The 17,632-nt window shown below is 34.4% G+C and overlaps 1 protein-coding gene across 1 annotated transcript; it reads left to right on the top strand.

The window, feature by feature from the left end:
* Positions 1 to 6,764: 6,764 nt before the first annotated feature.
* On the top strand, positions 6,765 to 8,081 carry LOC130707248 (SWI/SNF-related matrix-associated actin-dependent regulator of chromatin subfamily E member 1). Its single transcript, XM_057540724.1, has one exon. It carries the CDS (start codon positions 6,805 to 6,807, stop codon positions 8,038 to 8,040), a length of 1,236 nt encoding a protein of 411 aa, XP_057396707.1. The 5' UTR covers positions 6,765 to 6,804; the 3' UTR covers positions 8,041 to 8,081.
* Positions 8,082 to 17,632: the final 9,551 nt, after the last annotated feature.

The following is a 17,632-nucleotide window of genomic DNA, read 5'->3' as shown; positions in this document are numbered from 1 at the left end:
ACATTTTTGCTATGGTTATCTAATTGTTTCAGAACTTTTGTTAAAAAAACTGCTTTTCCAATGAATTGAATTGAACTCTGTTGAAAATCAATTGATCATTAATGTAAGAGTTTATTTCTCAACTCTCAATTCTGTTTTATGCTTCATGACTATCTTTGTGCCAATACTATACTGTTTTGATTTCTCTAGCTTTGTGGTAAGTTTTGAACTTGCAAAGTGTGTCTTCCAAATTTGTTCTTTTTTTAAAAGACTGCTTTATGCACTATTGATTCTTTCTATTTCCATATTAATTTCATAATAAGCTTGCAAATTTCTGCAAGCAAAGCACCTAGCACTTAGGTAAGAATTGTATAGAATCTGTAGATCAACTTGGGGAACATTTGATGCTGATTCATGTCGAAGAACATATCACAATCTCCACTAGATATTAAAACATTCCAGTAAGAAATAGGAACTCTTTCTCAATGTTATGTGAATAAAATGAACAAATAAATTGGCCCTGCTTTGTAAAGGTGTGACATAACCTCAGTTCCTAAATAACAGATACATAAGCAGGCACTGTCAGATCCCAACAGCAGATATATAAGCTGGCATGTCCAGCATGGTAAGGATTTTTTTTTAACTTACGCCAGAGTTTTGTTCTTGTCTACCTGCTGGCATTTGGACGATAGTCAATTTTATGTCTGTAAATAAGAAAGGTCAGAAAGTACTTTGCTTTCACTGTGATCCATATGTTACCTAGAAAAGTTCCTGGATCCTTAAGAAAATACAAGTCTTTCAACAGTATGTTTTTAAACCCACTTTGTGTGTTTTATGCTGTCACCCTGGTATGACACATTCAGTTTTCTCCATTGGAAACACTCCCACAGTTTCCCCATTATATTGCTACATAGTGTTTAGTGCCATCAAACTCAGTAATTTTCATTATTATAGCATTTTTTTTTTGCCCTAAAATACTGTCTTAGCACTTGGACATTCTTCTCTCTCCATCTTTTGAAGATAGGATTTTTTTTCTGACTCATCATTTGTTCAGCTTTGCCTCTTTAAGCACTAAACTGACAATGGTCCCCTCCTGAGAAAATGTTCAGCATGAGTTTGAAATTAGAATCTTTCCCATCACATGTTAGAGTTTATAAGTCCTTATAGTTTTAAATGCATCATTTAGATATTCATTGTTAAAACTGTCATTCTGATACATATTAAGCAAGTTGTACTAAACTGAATGCATCATATTATATATTAACTATTTTTAAAAGAGAGATAGCTTCCATTTTGTATGTTCTGTAACTACATTCTATGAATTTACTGTTGTACATGAACACACACACGTGCTCACATGTGCACACACACACATACATTTTTCCTTCCATAACTATTAGCTAGGACCTGTAGTACAGGAGAATTAGACTTTCTTCCCCCATAGATTTCTGACAAGGAAGTCATGATACAATAAACATTTTTTTTTCTCCTGTCCTTGGAAAAATGAGTGTATTTTTTCTTTGCAGGATGGTAATATGTACTAGGTTAAAGGGTACTTCTTGTGTGTTTTCTATTTAACAGAATGGATAAAATAGATTTACTATGTCAATAGCTATTCACGGGAGCCAGGCATGTATTGATTTCACCATTAAGGAGACCACGGCTACAAATGGAATCTTAACTTCATTAAGCTTAAGTAAGCGCATTGTCATTACCCCAGACCCATCTGTCTTTTTCCATTGGCTGACCAAGAGTATCAAATGGGATGTAATAGAAATCACAGCACTTGAAGTACAGTGTAAAATCAAAGATACTGGAGTCCAAGTGCCCAGGTACAAATTTAGCTTAATGTGGAATAGCAGTGAAACTTAGGTATGCTATTTAACGTCTCGGGGCTTCAATTAAATAAAATGAGAATAGTAATTGTGCCTGATTCCTAGAGTTGTGGTTTGGGTGCAATGAGATATTGTATGTAATATTATCTTGTATCAAAGATATTAACATAATGATTACAATTTTATTATTATTCATAATGAGTTTTTAAATACACTTTTGATAAATTTAAGAAAGGAAGATTAGAGTGTTTAGCTTGGAATATCTTTGACAGTCCATCATTGCATTTTAACAGAAGATGTTTATTGAAAGTCAGGATACAAGTATGGCTATTTTCATGAGGGAAAAGTTCTGTGCATTTTGTGGCATTAGGGATCTATGGCAAAGTACACAGAAGAATTAATATACTAAAGGGGAGCAAGGAGAAACAATAACTGATGAGTTCACATTTTAGTTAAAATTTAGATTGATAAATACAGTCAAATTACCCTAATCAGCAAGTAGACATAGGTAGAATTTATTTGACAAATGAATTAATTGTTAAATGGGCTACAGCTCATTGACTTATATTACTCAAAGGAACCTATAATGAAAATCCTGGATGAGGCTATCAGACAAACAATTGTTTTCATCTAAAAGCAAAGGAAATGTAAAAGAAAGAAAGGAGGGACTTGGATCCATCAGAGAACACACACAAAAGGAAATATACATCGAAATTAAGGTAAAGATATTATTATCAGACACTACTTGCATCTATCTGAAAGAAATGAAGACACAAACATATATATATATATATATATATATATATATGAAGTATAGAGATATAGCATTATCCCATAATGCAGAGAAGAAAAGACTATTAATGCTACCAATGAAATTGAATAAATTGCTCAACACTGAAAAAATAAAAATTCAAAAGTTAGCAGAAAGAATATTTCCCTGAAATCCAAATATTTCTGCCTAGTTCTCTAGGGTACTTGCTATGGATAGGTAAATGACAATCCCAGTCCAAATATTTGGTAAACGTGAGGTAAATGTAGAAATCATGGAACAACCTCTCTTAGCCTCTTTTAAGGAGAAGATTTTTTCTCAGCTCCCTATTCCCCAGAATCAGAATAAGAGATAGCAGAAAACACAAATATGGAAACACAAATATGCAAAGAGGAAGGAAGATGCTGAGAAAGAGAAATCTTATGATCACAATGGATATAAAATAAATAGAAAGAAGGACCAGTGTTAAGAATGATTATAGAGAATGCATGGTGAAAGGTTGTCTTACAGAGTTGCTTTATCTATATAATAGAGGATTTCTTGATTACATGAAGAAAGTGAGAGCTGGTTTCACTGGCAGAGTCCACATTTATTCAGCACAGTAGTGAGAACTACCATGTTTTTAAGGTCCTCACATGAGTTTTGGAAACAAAGCTCCTTACTAGATGAGAATGTTTGTATTTCATTTATATATTGACACAAATAATTTCAGAAACCTCTAGTGTCTATGGTTCATTCTGAAAGTTGATGAAATTGAAAGTGTAAATTTTTAGAATAAGACCTTTATAGGGTCTACTGGAATCTCAAAGTTTTAGTGGCAGTCAAACCAACCTCATCATTGAACTTTGACTATGAAAAAAACACTCTGCTCATATCCTGCTTAACAGGACATATATGAATAATAACCAACCCTGGACTTAAAGAAGTGTTTAGTTAATTGTGGAATGTCATAAAAGTGGAGTGAGTCTTTAGCAAGTCATACCGGAAGAATTGAAGAAAAAGTAGGAAATGGGCATTTAAGCAAGATATATAAAATGGGTATTTTCAAACATCTCATTTCTAACTAAATTATATGGGAAGGAGGCTTTTGCTTCCAGGTTGAATATACTAGATTCTTGAAGGTCAACACTTTCTCTGCAATAGTTAGGACCAGCCAGCTAAATTACAAAAATATTTTTAAAAACTTTAAGGATATGATAAACAAAAACAGCAAGGACATGATAAATTAAAATTGTAGGGAGAATGCATCTGTCCATGGTGAGTTGAGGGTCACTAGTTGTTTTGTTTATAGGAGGTTATGGACAATTCTGAGGGTTAGTAAGGATCTTATATGGAAATGAGAAAAACATGGAGACTTTCAGATATGAAAAGCATCCACAGTTGCACAGCTAGTTTTCCCTGTGGGATATTTGGGGAACACACTGGAGGTTGTGGGTACAATAACACAAGCTTTTAGATGGTGATGTGAAAATGTCTTCAGTCTCAAGGTTAAGAGTACTCAAAGGTCTGGTGCAGTGAGTGAATTTGTATCAAATATGTGATATCCCCTCAATAAGTTTGCCATATTTGAAGCTCTTTGCAGTGAGAGCCCTATGAGAAAATCTCAAAATCTTTTAGTACAAAGCTAAATCCCATGCAGTCTTTCCTGTGTGAAGAAAAGTTCTACTAGTTGATCAGAAGCCTGGGACGAATATTCTAGAACAAACAAGATGGAATAAATCTTATCCTCTCAGGAACTGTCTCTTTTCTTTTTCCTTTTAACGGAGTGAAAACAGAACTGAATCTTTTAAAAAATTTCTTATAGATCCTCTATATTTCTTTTATACAAAATTCCCGGCACACACAGTGTGTAAAAAGGTATAAAATTATGACTAGCAATCAAGCAAAACAAAAAAATACCCTCAGATTCACAGATGATAGAGATATTGGAATTTGCATAAAGTGCTTTAAGAGAACTATGAAAACATTAAGAAAAACCTGAAGAAAATAGAAAATTTCAACAGTTACAACCGAGCAATCTATTAAAAAGATTCATATACCTATTCAATAACTGATTATAAATTATATTTAGAGTAATATCTCATAGTATACCACAAAATACAGAAAAGAGTATTACTAAAATTAATGACAGATCCATAGAATATATCCAAATTGAAGTACAAGAAAAATTGAAAACAAAAACAAAAACAGTGTAAGATACCTGTAGGTCAGAGTCAATAGTCCTAACATATGTGTAATTGGAGTCACCAGGGGAAAGGGGAAAGAAATTAGTGGAAGAAGCATTTGACAAAGACAATGACTAAAAATTTTCCTCAAATTAGAGTCAATGATCTCAGCTAACCCTCTATAGGAAAACAAAACCTATGCATACACACATGCCGATATACCTACATACATTCATACGTACAAAGACACATAGTAGTTAAACTGTTGAACATCAAAGATACAGAGAACACTTTTGAACTGGCCAGGGAAGAATGATATTAATTTCAAAAGCAAATTAATACGATAGGTGGATGACTTTTCAATAGACGCCATGGAAGCAAAAGAGCAAATATGTGAAAGAAAAAAAAAATCTAATTTATATTTTTAGAGCTGGGAAAAATGTCAACTCCATGAAGAAATACCTTTTGGCTACATAAAAACTGAGAAAAATCATCACCAGTACTAAAAGAAATACTAAAGAAAGTTCTTCATAATGAATTAAGTTATTCAAGAAAGAAAAATGGAACACACCAGTTCTTCAATAAACTCCAAGGGTTCTAGATTCCCGGCAGGAATGAAACTTAAGAAAACCAGGATGGAGATGTTTGCATTCAATCTAATTCAATTAAATTCACTTTACCTTGTAAAATTTCTAGGTCTAGGACTATAGAATATTCTATAAATTTTCTAAAGATATAATCATATTTAAAATGTTTATTCCAAAATGTCAGTCGTATGTGTATGACTGTATCATATATATGTATCATATGTATATGATGATAGCAAATTAGTGTGTATACAAACACACACATAGCACATGCATACATATACCACACTGCACAATCACATAGCACGTTGCTATTATCTTTGAGGTTACTTCTATGAGTAGAATTAGGAAGCTAAAACTTCAAATTTTCCTTAAAAATGTCTCTTTTCTCTTTTTAAAGCAATTAAGACAAGATTTTATATTAAATATAAAATAAAAGTTTAGTAGAGAAGTGTTTTTAACTATAAACCCAATGAATTTGGATTGAAAGATACAACTGGAAGCCAATCTGTGCTATATCATCAGAAATAGAAGGTCTAAAAATCTTCAAAATTTCCATAAAATTTTGAGGCCATTCTCAACCTTCTCAACATACTTTTGTATAAGAAAACAGAAAATGAACATACAAGGAACGGTAATATTTCTGATTAAAGATGATGGGTTTAGGGCACATATTTAATCCTTACTCATTCAAAAAATTTCACTAAATGAAGTCTGTGTGTGTGTGTGTGTGTGTGTGTGTGTGTGTGTGGTGTGTTTAAATAGGTAATTCCACCGGGGCGAGCAGAATGTGAGAAATGTAATGGCAGAGAAAATAGTAAAGCAAAAGTGCTAACTGACTTAGCACTGGAGGAAAGTGAAGTGCAAATACATCATAGGACTCCCAAGAGGCACGAAAATTGTTTCAGTGTCCTTTGAAAATGAAGAAGAAAGTGGAAAAAAAAAAGAAAATTTAAATAACTGTCTGAAAAAGAAAAAAATTCAGCTTACTGGCATATTCCAGGCAGCTGTGTATTTGTCCCTTTTCCATATCAATAGAAGGTTGGAGATTTATTCCCTAGAGAAGATAAAGTGTTTGGTCTCTATATGAAGGATATCAGGCACATTTGTGAGCAGAGAGACAAAACTGAAAACAGTGTAATGTGATTCCCCGTATTAAGTGATTAGGGACCTGACCTTATTCTGATCTTGATTCTCAGAATCATTGGCAGCCATGTCTATACTCCTAAGTCAATAAACTTTAATAACTTTCTCTTTGGAATATGACCATTTCAGATACCTCAGGGGCGGGACAAAGGGAAGCGAGGCCGGAGCTGCGGGCGTTTTTTCTGCCCGCGGGAATGAAATGCTGCTCCAATTTAGTAGAAGTTGTTATCCTAAAAGGAAGGCAGAGCTGCGGCTGATCAGGGAGCTGTCAGTATCTGTGTCTCAGATTCATTCTTAAGGAACTGAGAACTTAATCTTCCAAAATGTCAAAAAGACCATCTTATGCCCCACCTCCCACCCCAGCTCCTGCAACACAAATGCCCAGCACACCAGGGTTTGTGGGATACAATCCATACAGTCATCTCGCCTACAACAACTACAGGCTGGGAGGGAACCCGGGCACCAACAGCCGGGTCACGGCATCCTCTGGTATTACGATTCCAAAACCCCCAAAGCCACCAGATAAGCCGCTGATGCCCTACATGCGGTACAGCAGAAAGGTCTGGGACCAAGTAAAGGCTTCCAACCCTGACCTAAAGTTGTGGGAGATTGGCAAGATTATTGGTGGCATGTGGCGAGATCTCACTGATGAAGAAAAACAAGAATATTTAAACGAATACGAAGCAGAAAAGATAGAGTACAATGAATCTATGAAGGCCTATCATAATTCCCCCGCGTACCTTGCTTACATAAATGCAAAAAGTCGTGCAGAAGCTGCTTTAGAGGAAGAAAGTCGACAGAGACAGTCTCGCATGGAGAAAGGAGAACCTTACATGAGCATTCAGCCTGCTGAAGATCCAGATGATTATGATGATGGCTTTTCAATGAAGCATACAGCTACCGCCCGTTTCCAGAGAAACCACCGCCTCATCAGTGAAATCCTTAGCGAGAGTGTGGTGCCAGACGTTCGGTCTGTTGTCACAACAGCTAGAATGCAGGTCCTCAAACGGCAGGTCCAGTCCTTGATGGTTCATCAGCGAAAACTAGAAGCTGAACTTCTTCAAATAGAGGAGCGACACCAAGAAAAGAAGAGGAAATTCCTGGAAAGCACAGATTCATTTAACAATGAACTTAAAAGGTTGTGTGGTTTGAAAGTAGAAGTGGATATGGAAAAAATTGCAGCTGAAATTGCACAGGCCGAGGAACAGGCTCGCAAAAGGCAGGAGGAAAGGGAGAAAGAGGCAGCAGAGCAAGCTGAGCGCAGCCAGAGCAGTATTGTTCCTGAGGAGGAGCCAGCAGCTAATAAGACCGAAGAAAAGAAAGAAGACGAGAGCATTCCGATGGAGACAGAGGAGACACGCCTTGAAGAAACGACGGAAAGCCAGCAGAATGGTGAAGAAGGCACGTCTACTCCTGAGGACAAGGAGAGCGGGCAGGAGGGGGTGGACAGTCTGGCAGAGGAAGGGACCAGTGATAGTAACACTGGCTCAGAGAGCAACAGTGCAACCGTGGAGGAAGCACCAACAGACCCCGTACCAGAAGACGGAAAAAAAGAATAAATGTTGCCTTGTTTTATGTGTTCTAAATACTTTTTTAAATGAAAAAAAAAAAAAAAAAAAAAAAAAAAAAAAAAAAAAAAGAATATATCCAAATTGAAGTACAAGAAAAATTGAAAACAAAAACAAAAACAGTGTAAGATACCTGTAGGTCAGAGTCAATAGTCCTAACATATGTGTAATTGGAGTCACCAGGGGAAAGGGGAAAGAAATTAGTGGAAGAAGCATTTGACAAAGACAATGACTAAAAATTTTCCTCAAATTAGAGTCAATGATCTCAGCTAACCCTCTATAGGAAAACAAAACCTATGCATACACACATGCCGATATACCTACATACATTCATACGTACAAAGACACATAGTAGTTAAACTGTTGAACATCAAAGATACAGAGAACACTTTTGAACTGGCCAGGGAAGAATGATATTAATTTCAAAAGCAAATTAATACGATAGGTGGATGACTTTTCAATAGACGCCATGGAAGCAAAAGAGCAAATATGTGAAAGAAAAAAAAAATCTAATTTATATTTTTAGAGCTGGGAAAAATGTCAACTCCATGAAGAAATACCTTTTGGCTACATAAAAACTGAGAAAAATCATCACCAGTACTAAAAGAAATACTAAAGAAAGTTCTTCATAATGAATTAAGTTATTCAAGAAAGAAAAATGGAACACACCAGTTCTTCAATAAACTCCAAGGGTTCTAGATTCCCGGCAGGAATGAAACTTAAGAAAACCAGGATGGAGATGTTTGCATTCAATCTAATTCAATTAAATTCACTTTACCTTGTAAAATTTCTAGGTCTAGGACTATAGAATATTCTATAAATTTTCTAAAGATATAATCATATTTAAAATGTTTATTCCAAAATGTCAGTCGTATGTGTATGACTGTATCATATATATGTATCATATGTATATGATGATAGCAAATTAGTGTGTATACAAACACACACATAGCACATGCATACATATACCACACTGCACAATCACATAGCACGTTGCTATTATCTTTGAGGTTACTTCTATGAGTAGAATTAGGAAGCTAAAACTTCAAATTTTCCTTAAAAATGTCTCTTTTCTCTTTTTAAAGCAATTAAGACAAGATTTTATATTAAATATAAAATAAAAGTTTAGTAGAGAAGTGTTTTTAACTATAAACCCAATGAATTTGGATTGAAAGATACAACTGGAAGCCAATCTGTGCTATATCATCAGAAATAGAAGGTCTAAAAATCTTCAAAATTTCCATAAAATTTTGAGGCCATTCTCAACCTTCTCAACATACTTTTGTATAAGAAAACAGAAAATGAACATACAAGGAACGGTAATATTTCTGATTAAAGATGATGGGTTTAGGGCACATATTTAATCCTTACTCATTCAAAAAATTTCACTAAATGAAGTCTGTGTGTGTGTGTGTGTGTGTGTGTGTGTGTGTGTGGTGTGTTTAAATAGGTAATTCCACCGGGGCGAGCAGAATGTGAGAAATGTAATGGCAGAGAAAATAGTAAAGCAAAAGTGCTAACTGACTTAGCACTGGAGGAAAGTGAAGTGCAAATACATCATAGGACTCCCAAGAGGCACGAAAATTGTTTCAGTGTCCTTTGAAAATGAAGAAGAAAGTGGAAAAAAAAAAGAAAATTTAAATAACTGTCTGAAAAAGAAAAAAATTCAGCTTACTGGCATATTCCAGGCAGCTGTGTATTTGTCCCTTTTCCATATCAATAGAAGGTTGGAGATTTATTCCCTAGAGAAGATAAAGTGTTTGGTCTCTATATGAAGGATATCAGGCACATTTGTGAGCAGAGAGACAAAACTGAAAACAGTGTAATGTGATTCCCCGTATTAAGTGATTAGGGACCTGACCTTATTCTGATCTTGATTCTCAGAATCATTGGCAGCCATGTCTATACTCCTAAGTCAATAAACTTTAATAACTTTCTCTTTGGAATATGACCATTTCAGATACCTCAGTGAAAGAGAAACTTGTACACTCTGTAGTAAAGACTTTAATTGGAAATCCACACTCCACGCACAAAGCTTTTACTAATGGTTTCAATATTTACCGCTAAATACCATCAGAAAGCCATGGGTAGATCTCTGTGAATGATCCAAAGAAATAGAAAACATTGTAACTTGTAAGACATTAGGCTATTTAGGTAAAGAAATTTCAAAACACATATTTCAAATTGTCAGAAGCTTAGCTGAGCTGGCAGAAACTGAGCTGTCAGACGTCTGAATAGCCAATTAAAGCAGTAAGTCAAAAATGAAAGTAAGTTGCTAATGACTTACTGGGATGGTATAAGCAAGAAGTTAAAACTGGGGAAAAAAGCGGACTCCCCATGTTCCATTTTCCTGAGTGGAATGGTGTACTGGAGGAGGGTCAGGTGGGTCCACACAAATGTCGTGTCCTCTCACTGTTGAGGGAACCCTAACAAAAGACTCCAGCAGTTTTATGTACCCAGAGGCCTGGGAGGAAGGACAAGAGGGAGGGCTTGGAGTGGAAAAGCAGCAGGTACTGAGTCAGAGTAGGGAAAATGTCTTCAAGGTTTCCCCCTCCTTCCCACATCAGGAAGTTTCAGCAGAGGTCCCTGAAGAAGACCTCTGGCAAGACCTCAGACAGAGAAATCCAGGAATGAAGGTGCCTGGGCTAGGAAAGCAGATACACAAAGAACATAATCAGCCAGAGGGGTCTAAGTCATTGACTGCAACTCCCTTCAGAGACTGGTATCTGGGCTGTGCACCAAATGTTTGGGGAGGGCAGAGGCCTGCTAGTTAAAGACTTGGTGATTGCCTATGGTCAGGCCTGAAAAATCACATGTCAGTTTTTAATCAGGAGCTGAGCTCCTCAAAAATATTCTCATAAAAATGTACCAGAAGCTATTTAAATATGGATGCTGTATAAAAGAATATGCAGAGGTGAAAAATTTCATAAAGTAATTATATGATAACCAAAATAATATACAGTTAACCTTGAAGAAGTCTTGTACAAAACTACAAAAATATTAAAGAAAATAAAAGAAAAGAAACATAAAGAGCCAGACCTGATGGTCCAAACGCCTAACAAATAGAAATTCCAGAATGTGATAAAACCAACATTAGACCAGATGACATTGTCAAATATATAATTTGAAAATATATTACCAATGTGAAGGACAGATATTTGTAGCTAAGTTTCTAACTGGATAGATAAAAATAATCTTACACCAACACTTCATCCTGACATTTCAGATCAGTTGATAAATTAGATCCTACATGTTTCAAGCAAATAGCAAAATGTTCTTAGTGAAAGATAAAGAATCAGAATATTCAAAAACATTTCTCAAAACAAAAATGGAAATTAGAAAATGGGGATTTGTTTTCAAAACTTCAGAAATATCTGCATCAATTGGGATGATCAACAGGATTCATAAGAGGCTAACACGGTATGCTCACAGAAGTTTTATTACAGTCACAAGCTGTTTAACATCAGGGGAAGGAAGCATAACTGAGCAGCAGGGAGGACTAGAACACACAAGCAGAACTTCTAGTGTTCTCTCTTCAAGTTGCACAGGATTCAGATCCCAAACTGTCAAGACATGTGTGAGATGTCTCAGTCTCAGGGAAGCTCAGGCTGCATGATCTCATATAATAAATAAACCCAGGTGCAGAACATCAAACAATGTATTTTCAATAAATAATGTAAATAAGCTGGAACTGAACCCCTCCCATGAAGTTTTGTAATGTAAAATAGTGATGGTGTCACCAACACCAGTACACCCTATTCTTATCTTGGGCAAACCTCAGTACCATGGCTCCAGGTGAAGAGCAGGTTACCATGAGCCATCTGAAAGTTAGCCCACAGCTTACACTTTATCTAACCTACAAATTCATGCTTTGCTACACTTGCAGATGAAGGTAAATGTAGAATTAAAATATTTTTAGATATGTAAAATCTCATAATTTTATCTTTATCAAGGGGCTATTGCAGAGACTGGTATATAAACACTAAAGAATATAAACCAAGTTAGAGATTGGATTCAGAACAAAAAAATCTCAACACAAGATAGAGATGAAGGCAATTCCCCAGATGACTGTGAGTAGAATTCCTGAAATGAGAGATAGGAATCTGGCCTAGAGAACAAATTTTCCAGTTTGGAACAGGTATGGAGGCTTTGGAAGAGATTTGCTTTAATTGATGAAATTGATCAAATTCCTAACGTACTTATACACATTTGATGTTGCAGTGATTTGAATTGCGTCACTCAAAGATCTGTCCAAGAACTTACCCCTGATACCTATGAATATGACCTATTTGGAAGTAAGATCTTTGCAGACGTAATTGTTAAGAATCTTGAGATAAGCTCATGTTGAATTTAGGGTGAAAAGAGAAAGAGACTTGAGACATAGAGGCACATGAAAGAAGGAGTGTGAAGATGGAGGAAGAGATTGGAGTTATGCTGCTACAAGCCGAAGAACACCAGGCATCACCAGCAGCTGGAAGAAGCATAAAAAGGATTCTCCCCTAGAGCCTTCAGAGGGGCATGGTCCTGCCGACACCTTGATTTCAGACTTCTGACCTCCAGAAATCTGAGAGAATAAAATTCTGTTATTTTCAGACACCAAGTTTGTGTTAATTTGTTATAGCAACTTTAGGAAACTGAAACAGATATATATAGAAACTAAGCAAAGAAAATTATGATAAATGTTAAGTCTGGGGAAATCATGAATTGCTGCCAAAAAGGAAAATGATATTGTCAGATACTTAGATGTAAGTAAAATTTAGATTGTCATAATAATTCAAATACTGAATATGAATCTATAGCTCAACCAAAATTACAATCTAACTATACTTGGGTTGCGGGGAAAAGGGAACTGTGCTTGAGTGAAATGGAGTTGGACTGAAAGAGAGCAAAATGCAGGAGTCCAGACTTTCAAAACTTGGATATGGGAGGTAACAATCGCAAAGGTTAGAAATAATCAGATTAGTGAAGTATGTAATAGCTAAGATGGGCAAAATTAGTCATGATTTCTTTATGGGACTAAAATAAAATCAAATGATCAAAGATGGCTCTTAAATTTCTCCTTGTTTGTCCAGATGATGACAATGTTATATATAAATAGAAAATCTTTAACAACATTCGTTGGAGTGTGGGTCTACTTACTGGAGTTTTGAGTAATACTTTTGTATAAATCTCAACCATATTCATCATCTAAGATTTTGGTTTGATTCATTACGGTATAACATAACAAAAAAAGACAAAGAGTAATTCGACTTCAAAATACTTTATTTTAAAAGTTTAAAAAACATTTTTAGATAAGTGTTTCTCAAACTTTTATAAAAAATTACTTTCCTCCTAAGGATCTTTTGAAGACATTTTTCCTAATTTCCCCATGAAATTCTAATACCAAACATATTCTACTATCTGTTTATGTACATTATGCATATTTTCTGCTTTATACATAAAAAATTGTAACTTTTTCACATCATCCCAAGCACCAGTAATGGTCCATTTAGGAATGCTGTTGCCCTCATTGAAAATGCAGTTTTATTGTAGCCTTCCCTACAATGATTATCTAGAATTTTTGACCGGAGCTATTCATCTTTATTGAATACTAATAATATGACTCTTTCAATTAAAAAATGAGCTCTACCTCTGCACTTATATTTAATTGTTTATATAATGCCTGATTCAATTGTTTATGTAATATGTATAAATTAAATCAATTTCATACTGATAATATCAAACACTACTGACATGAACTGTTTTAGGAAAAAAGCAAATGACTTGGTAGGAGTATAAAAACTAAATGAGAAAAAAAATAAAATCAATCATCACAATTATACAAATTATGTAATACATAAGTATGTATAATATACATTTTAGAGTTTTAAAAAAAAAAACTAAATGATTATTCAGTATGCTGTGTCCATCTGTCATCTTTTCCCCACTGATTGGAGAACTTCAGTTAATTGACTGATGTATTAACTTGATATCAGTAATGGAAACTTCCACTGTAAACATGTTTATTCACTTTGGATTCATTCTTGTGTGTGTGTGCGTGTGTGTGTGTGTTTATTTGGGTATATGTGTATGTGAGAGGGAGAGGCTAATTTAATATGTAAATATAACATATTTGAGTGACCGAAAATCACAAGGATTGATTGATATTTATTACTTTTGTAGATGTTATTTTTGACTAGAAAATTAACAAAAATACTCATTTTAAAGAAATATTTGAATACTGATTCACACTTACTGTATTGGAGACACAAATGTTAATTAAAAGCTTAAAAACTCCTTGATTTAATTTGTCATAGACACACCTTTTCAATATAAATTCATTTATTCTTAAATAGTTGGGAATAAATGTGTAAAGTTATTCTTTTTATTTAAAAAACAAGTTATTCTATAATAAGAAAATTAAAACATTATTAATTCCACTTGAGATATCTGTCATAAGAGTTATTACAGTCATAAATTAAACTTCTACCATACCATTCCCTTTTACATAAATGAGCGGCAAAATAACAGACTTTTCACATCGCATATCTGAGAAATTTTTTTCAATACTAAAATTTTATCCTACTTTATTAGTTGCTGAATTTAAATTAGACTTTTATCAACTTATTTTTCATTCTCCATATTAGTGCAGCAGAATTCAGACAGCTTAATATATTACAGTGTTAGTGAAGATCTATATAGTTCCATCATAAATGGCTTGTGACTGTCACAGTGGTGAACAGAACTCATACCAGGGCTCTATGCTGTTAGACATGTATCTGAGATTCATAACTTGGAAGATGCACATCATTGTTGTATAACATTATCCCTGAAATATCTTTACAATAAATGTAATATCACATTAAATTTACAAAAAAAAATAGTCATTAATATGTAAAGGGAGTTTTCATACCCATGCAAAAAATTTAAAAAATAAATGAAAAGGAGAAAATGTAAGAGAAAAGCTTCTTTATTAATAGAAAATTGAACAAGGGAACTTTATATCTTTATATTAAAATTTGGAAAGCATCCCAGATTTAATTCACATATATAAGTCATTGAACCCTGTCAAAGCAGGATGCTTTGTCTTCTCTAAGTGGTCTTCATTAACTATGGATTTTATTCCTACTTCTAATGACTCCTTGAACAATGTTATAGAAGGTTATTGGAGAGGTTACATAGAGAAGCTTTCTGGATCATCCATTTTAAACAGGAAAATAAAAGTAAAAACAAAATACAGGTCATGCCTTTATTTAAAAGCCTCAACAAAAATATAAAACAAGAGTCCATATACCTTTCTAATATTAAGTATGCACATAAGGTATGTAGTTACTTTCTGAGTAATTGGGTTCTTATGCCTTGCTTTGTTATCATATTTGTGATAGAAATAGCCAGTAAATTTCACCTCGCTGGAAAAAAAAGTGTATGTTTTTCATTAATTCCTTCATCAAGTCTTGGGTGTATCTCTGTGTCTGTGTGTGTGTGTGTGTGAGTGAGAGAGGGAGAGAGAAGTGGGGGGGATTAAAAGGGTGAGGATAAAGAGGACGGGGAATTTGTTCACTGCTGTGTTCTAGAAACAGCATTTCCCAACCATCATTTCATTTATTTTCATGGAATCTATATTTCCTAAATTTGAGAAAATGAGTTTTAAATGGGTTAAGCAACTTCTTCAAAGATACTTGGCTTGTACTTAAATCAATTCAAGTACCCTAGCCTTACTGCCTTATAAATTACACTTCACTGAAACTGAGTTTGTTAGAATATCTAAACTAGCAATAAGTTTTTTTCCATGGAACAGTGTATTTAAAGTTGAAGGAGTTTAAAAATAGATTTTTTTCAAATAAATGCTTTCTATAAAGTATAATCTTATGAAAAATATCATGAGAATTTTGTTATTTAGAAATAAGATTAAAATCTCAAGAATACTATTTACTAAAGTTGTTATGATGTGGTTGGGAGGAACTTCTAATTATTGCTGCTGAAGATGCTGCTGTTACCATAGCAGATCACAACTCCATTTATTTATTGTTCACAAAGAATTCCGCCACATCATTGTTGGACCAGGGTCCCCAAATATCTTTGTCTTGTCTTGTTATTGATTTGTATCTAAGTTAATACTTCCTCATTTCCTCAATAAGTTTTGGAAGCTGAGTTTCATTCTCATTTGCAAAAAGGTAAATTGCAGTAATATGCTACATGTCAGTTTCTTCAAATGAATTGTAATAGGTTCCTGATGAAAGTTCATAAAAATCTCTTTTGATATTACACTGATATCCTTTTCATTATGCATTGTCACGAAATGATGATAAGATAATTCTTGGTCTCAACTAAAGACCTGACTTTTCCTAAAAAAGAATCCATGAAATAATTGTCAATCAAAAATTAGGTTATTAAGACTATACTCAGAAATAAATGACTGTATAAGGAATAGGAATCATAATTTTTGAATCCAGTTTGCACTTATTTCTATATGCACATAATTATTAAAACAGTGGCAAAGATACCTAACATATTAGAGATGACTATTAAAATTGTAAGTAAACTGCAATATAGTTAATAGAAAACATAATTTAAAACCATATATGTTTTTACATAATTTGATTGGAATATATTTCTTTCTTTTTTAACATCTTTATTAGAGTAAAATTGCTTTACAATGGTGTGTTAGTTTCTGCTTTATAACAAAGTGCATCAGCTATACATATACATATATCTCCATATATCCTCCCTCTTGCGTCTCCCTCCCACACTCCCTACCACACCCCTCTAGGTGGTCACAAAGGACCGAGCTGATCTCCCTGTGCTATGAGGCTGCTTCCCACTAGCTATCTATTTTATATTTGGTAGTATATATAAGTCCATGCCACTCTCTAACTCCGTCCCAGCTTACCCTTCCCCCTCCCCATGTCGTCAAGTCCATTATCTATGTCTGCGTCTTTATTCCTGTCCTTCCCCTAGGTTCTTCAGAACCATTTCTTTTTTTTTTTAGATTCCGTATATATGTGTTAGCATATGGTATTTGTTTTTCTCTTTCTGACTTACTTCACACTGTATGACACACTGTAAGTCCACCGAACTCACTACAAATAACTCAATTTCGTTTCTTTTTATGTCTGAGTAATATTCCATTGTATATCTGTACCACATCTTCTTTAACGATTCATCTGTCGATGGACACTTAGGTTGCTTTCATGTCCTGGCTATTGTAAATAGAGCTGCAATGGACATTGTGGTACATGACTCTTTTTGAATTATGGTTTTCTCAGCGTATATGCACAGTAGTGGGATTGCAGGGTCGTATGGTAGTTCTATTTTTAGTTTTTTAAAGAACCTCCATATTGTTCTCCATAGTGGCTATATCAATTTACATTCCCACCAACAGTACAAGAGGGTTCCCTTTCTCCATACCCTCTCCAGCATTTATTGTTTGTAGATTTTTTGATGATGGCCTTTCTGACCGGTGTGAGGTGATACCTCATTGTAGTTTTGATTTGCATTTCTCTAATGATTAGTGTTGTTGGACATCCTTTCATAGGTTTGTTGGCAATCTGTATACCTTCTTTAGAGAAATATCTATTTAGGTCTTCTGCCCATTATTGGATTG

The sequence above is a fragment of the Balaenoptera acutorostrata genome, chromosome 2 (genome assembly GCF_949987535.1).
Source record: "Balaenoptera acutorostrata chromosome 2, mBalAcu1.1, whole genome shotgun sequence".
NCBI lineage: Eukaryota > Metazoa > Chordata > Mammalia > Artiodactyla > Balaenopteridae > Balaenoptera > Balaenoptera acutorostrata.
The sequence above is the reverse complement of the archived record's forward strand: the minus strand, read 5'-3'. Positions and strand labels throughout refer to the sequence as shown.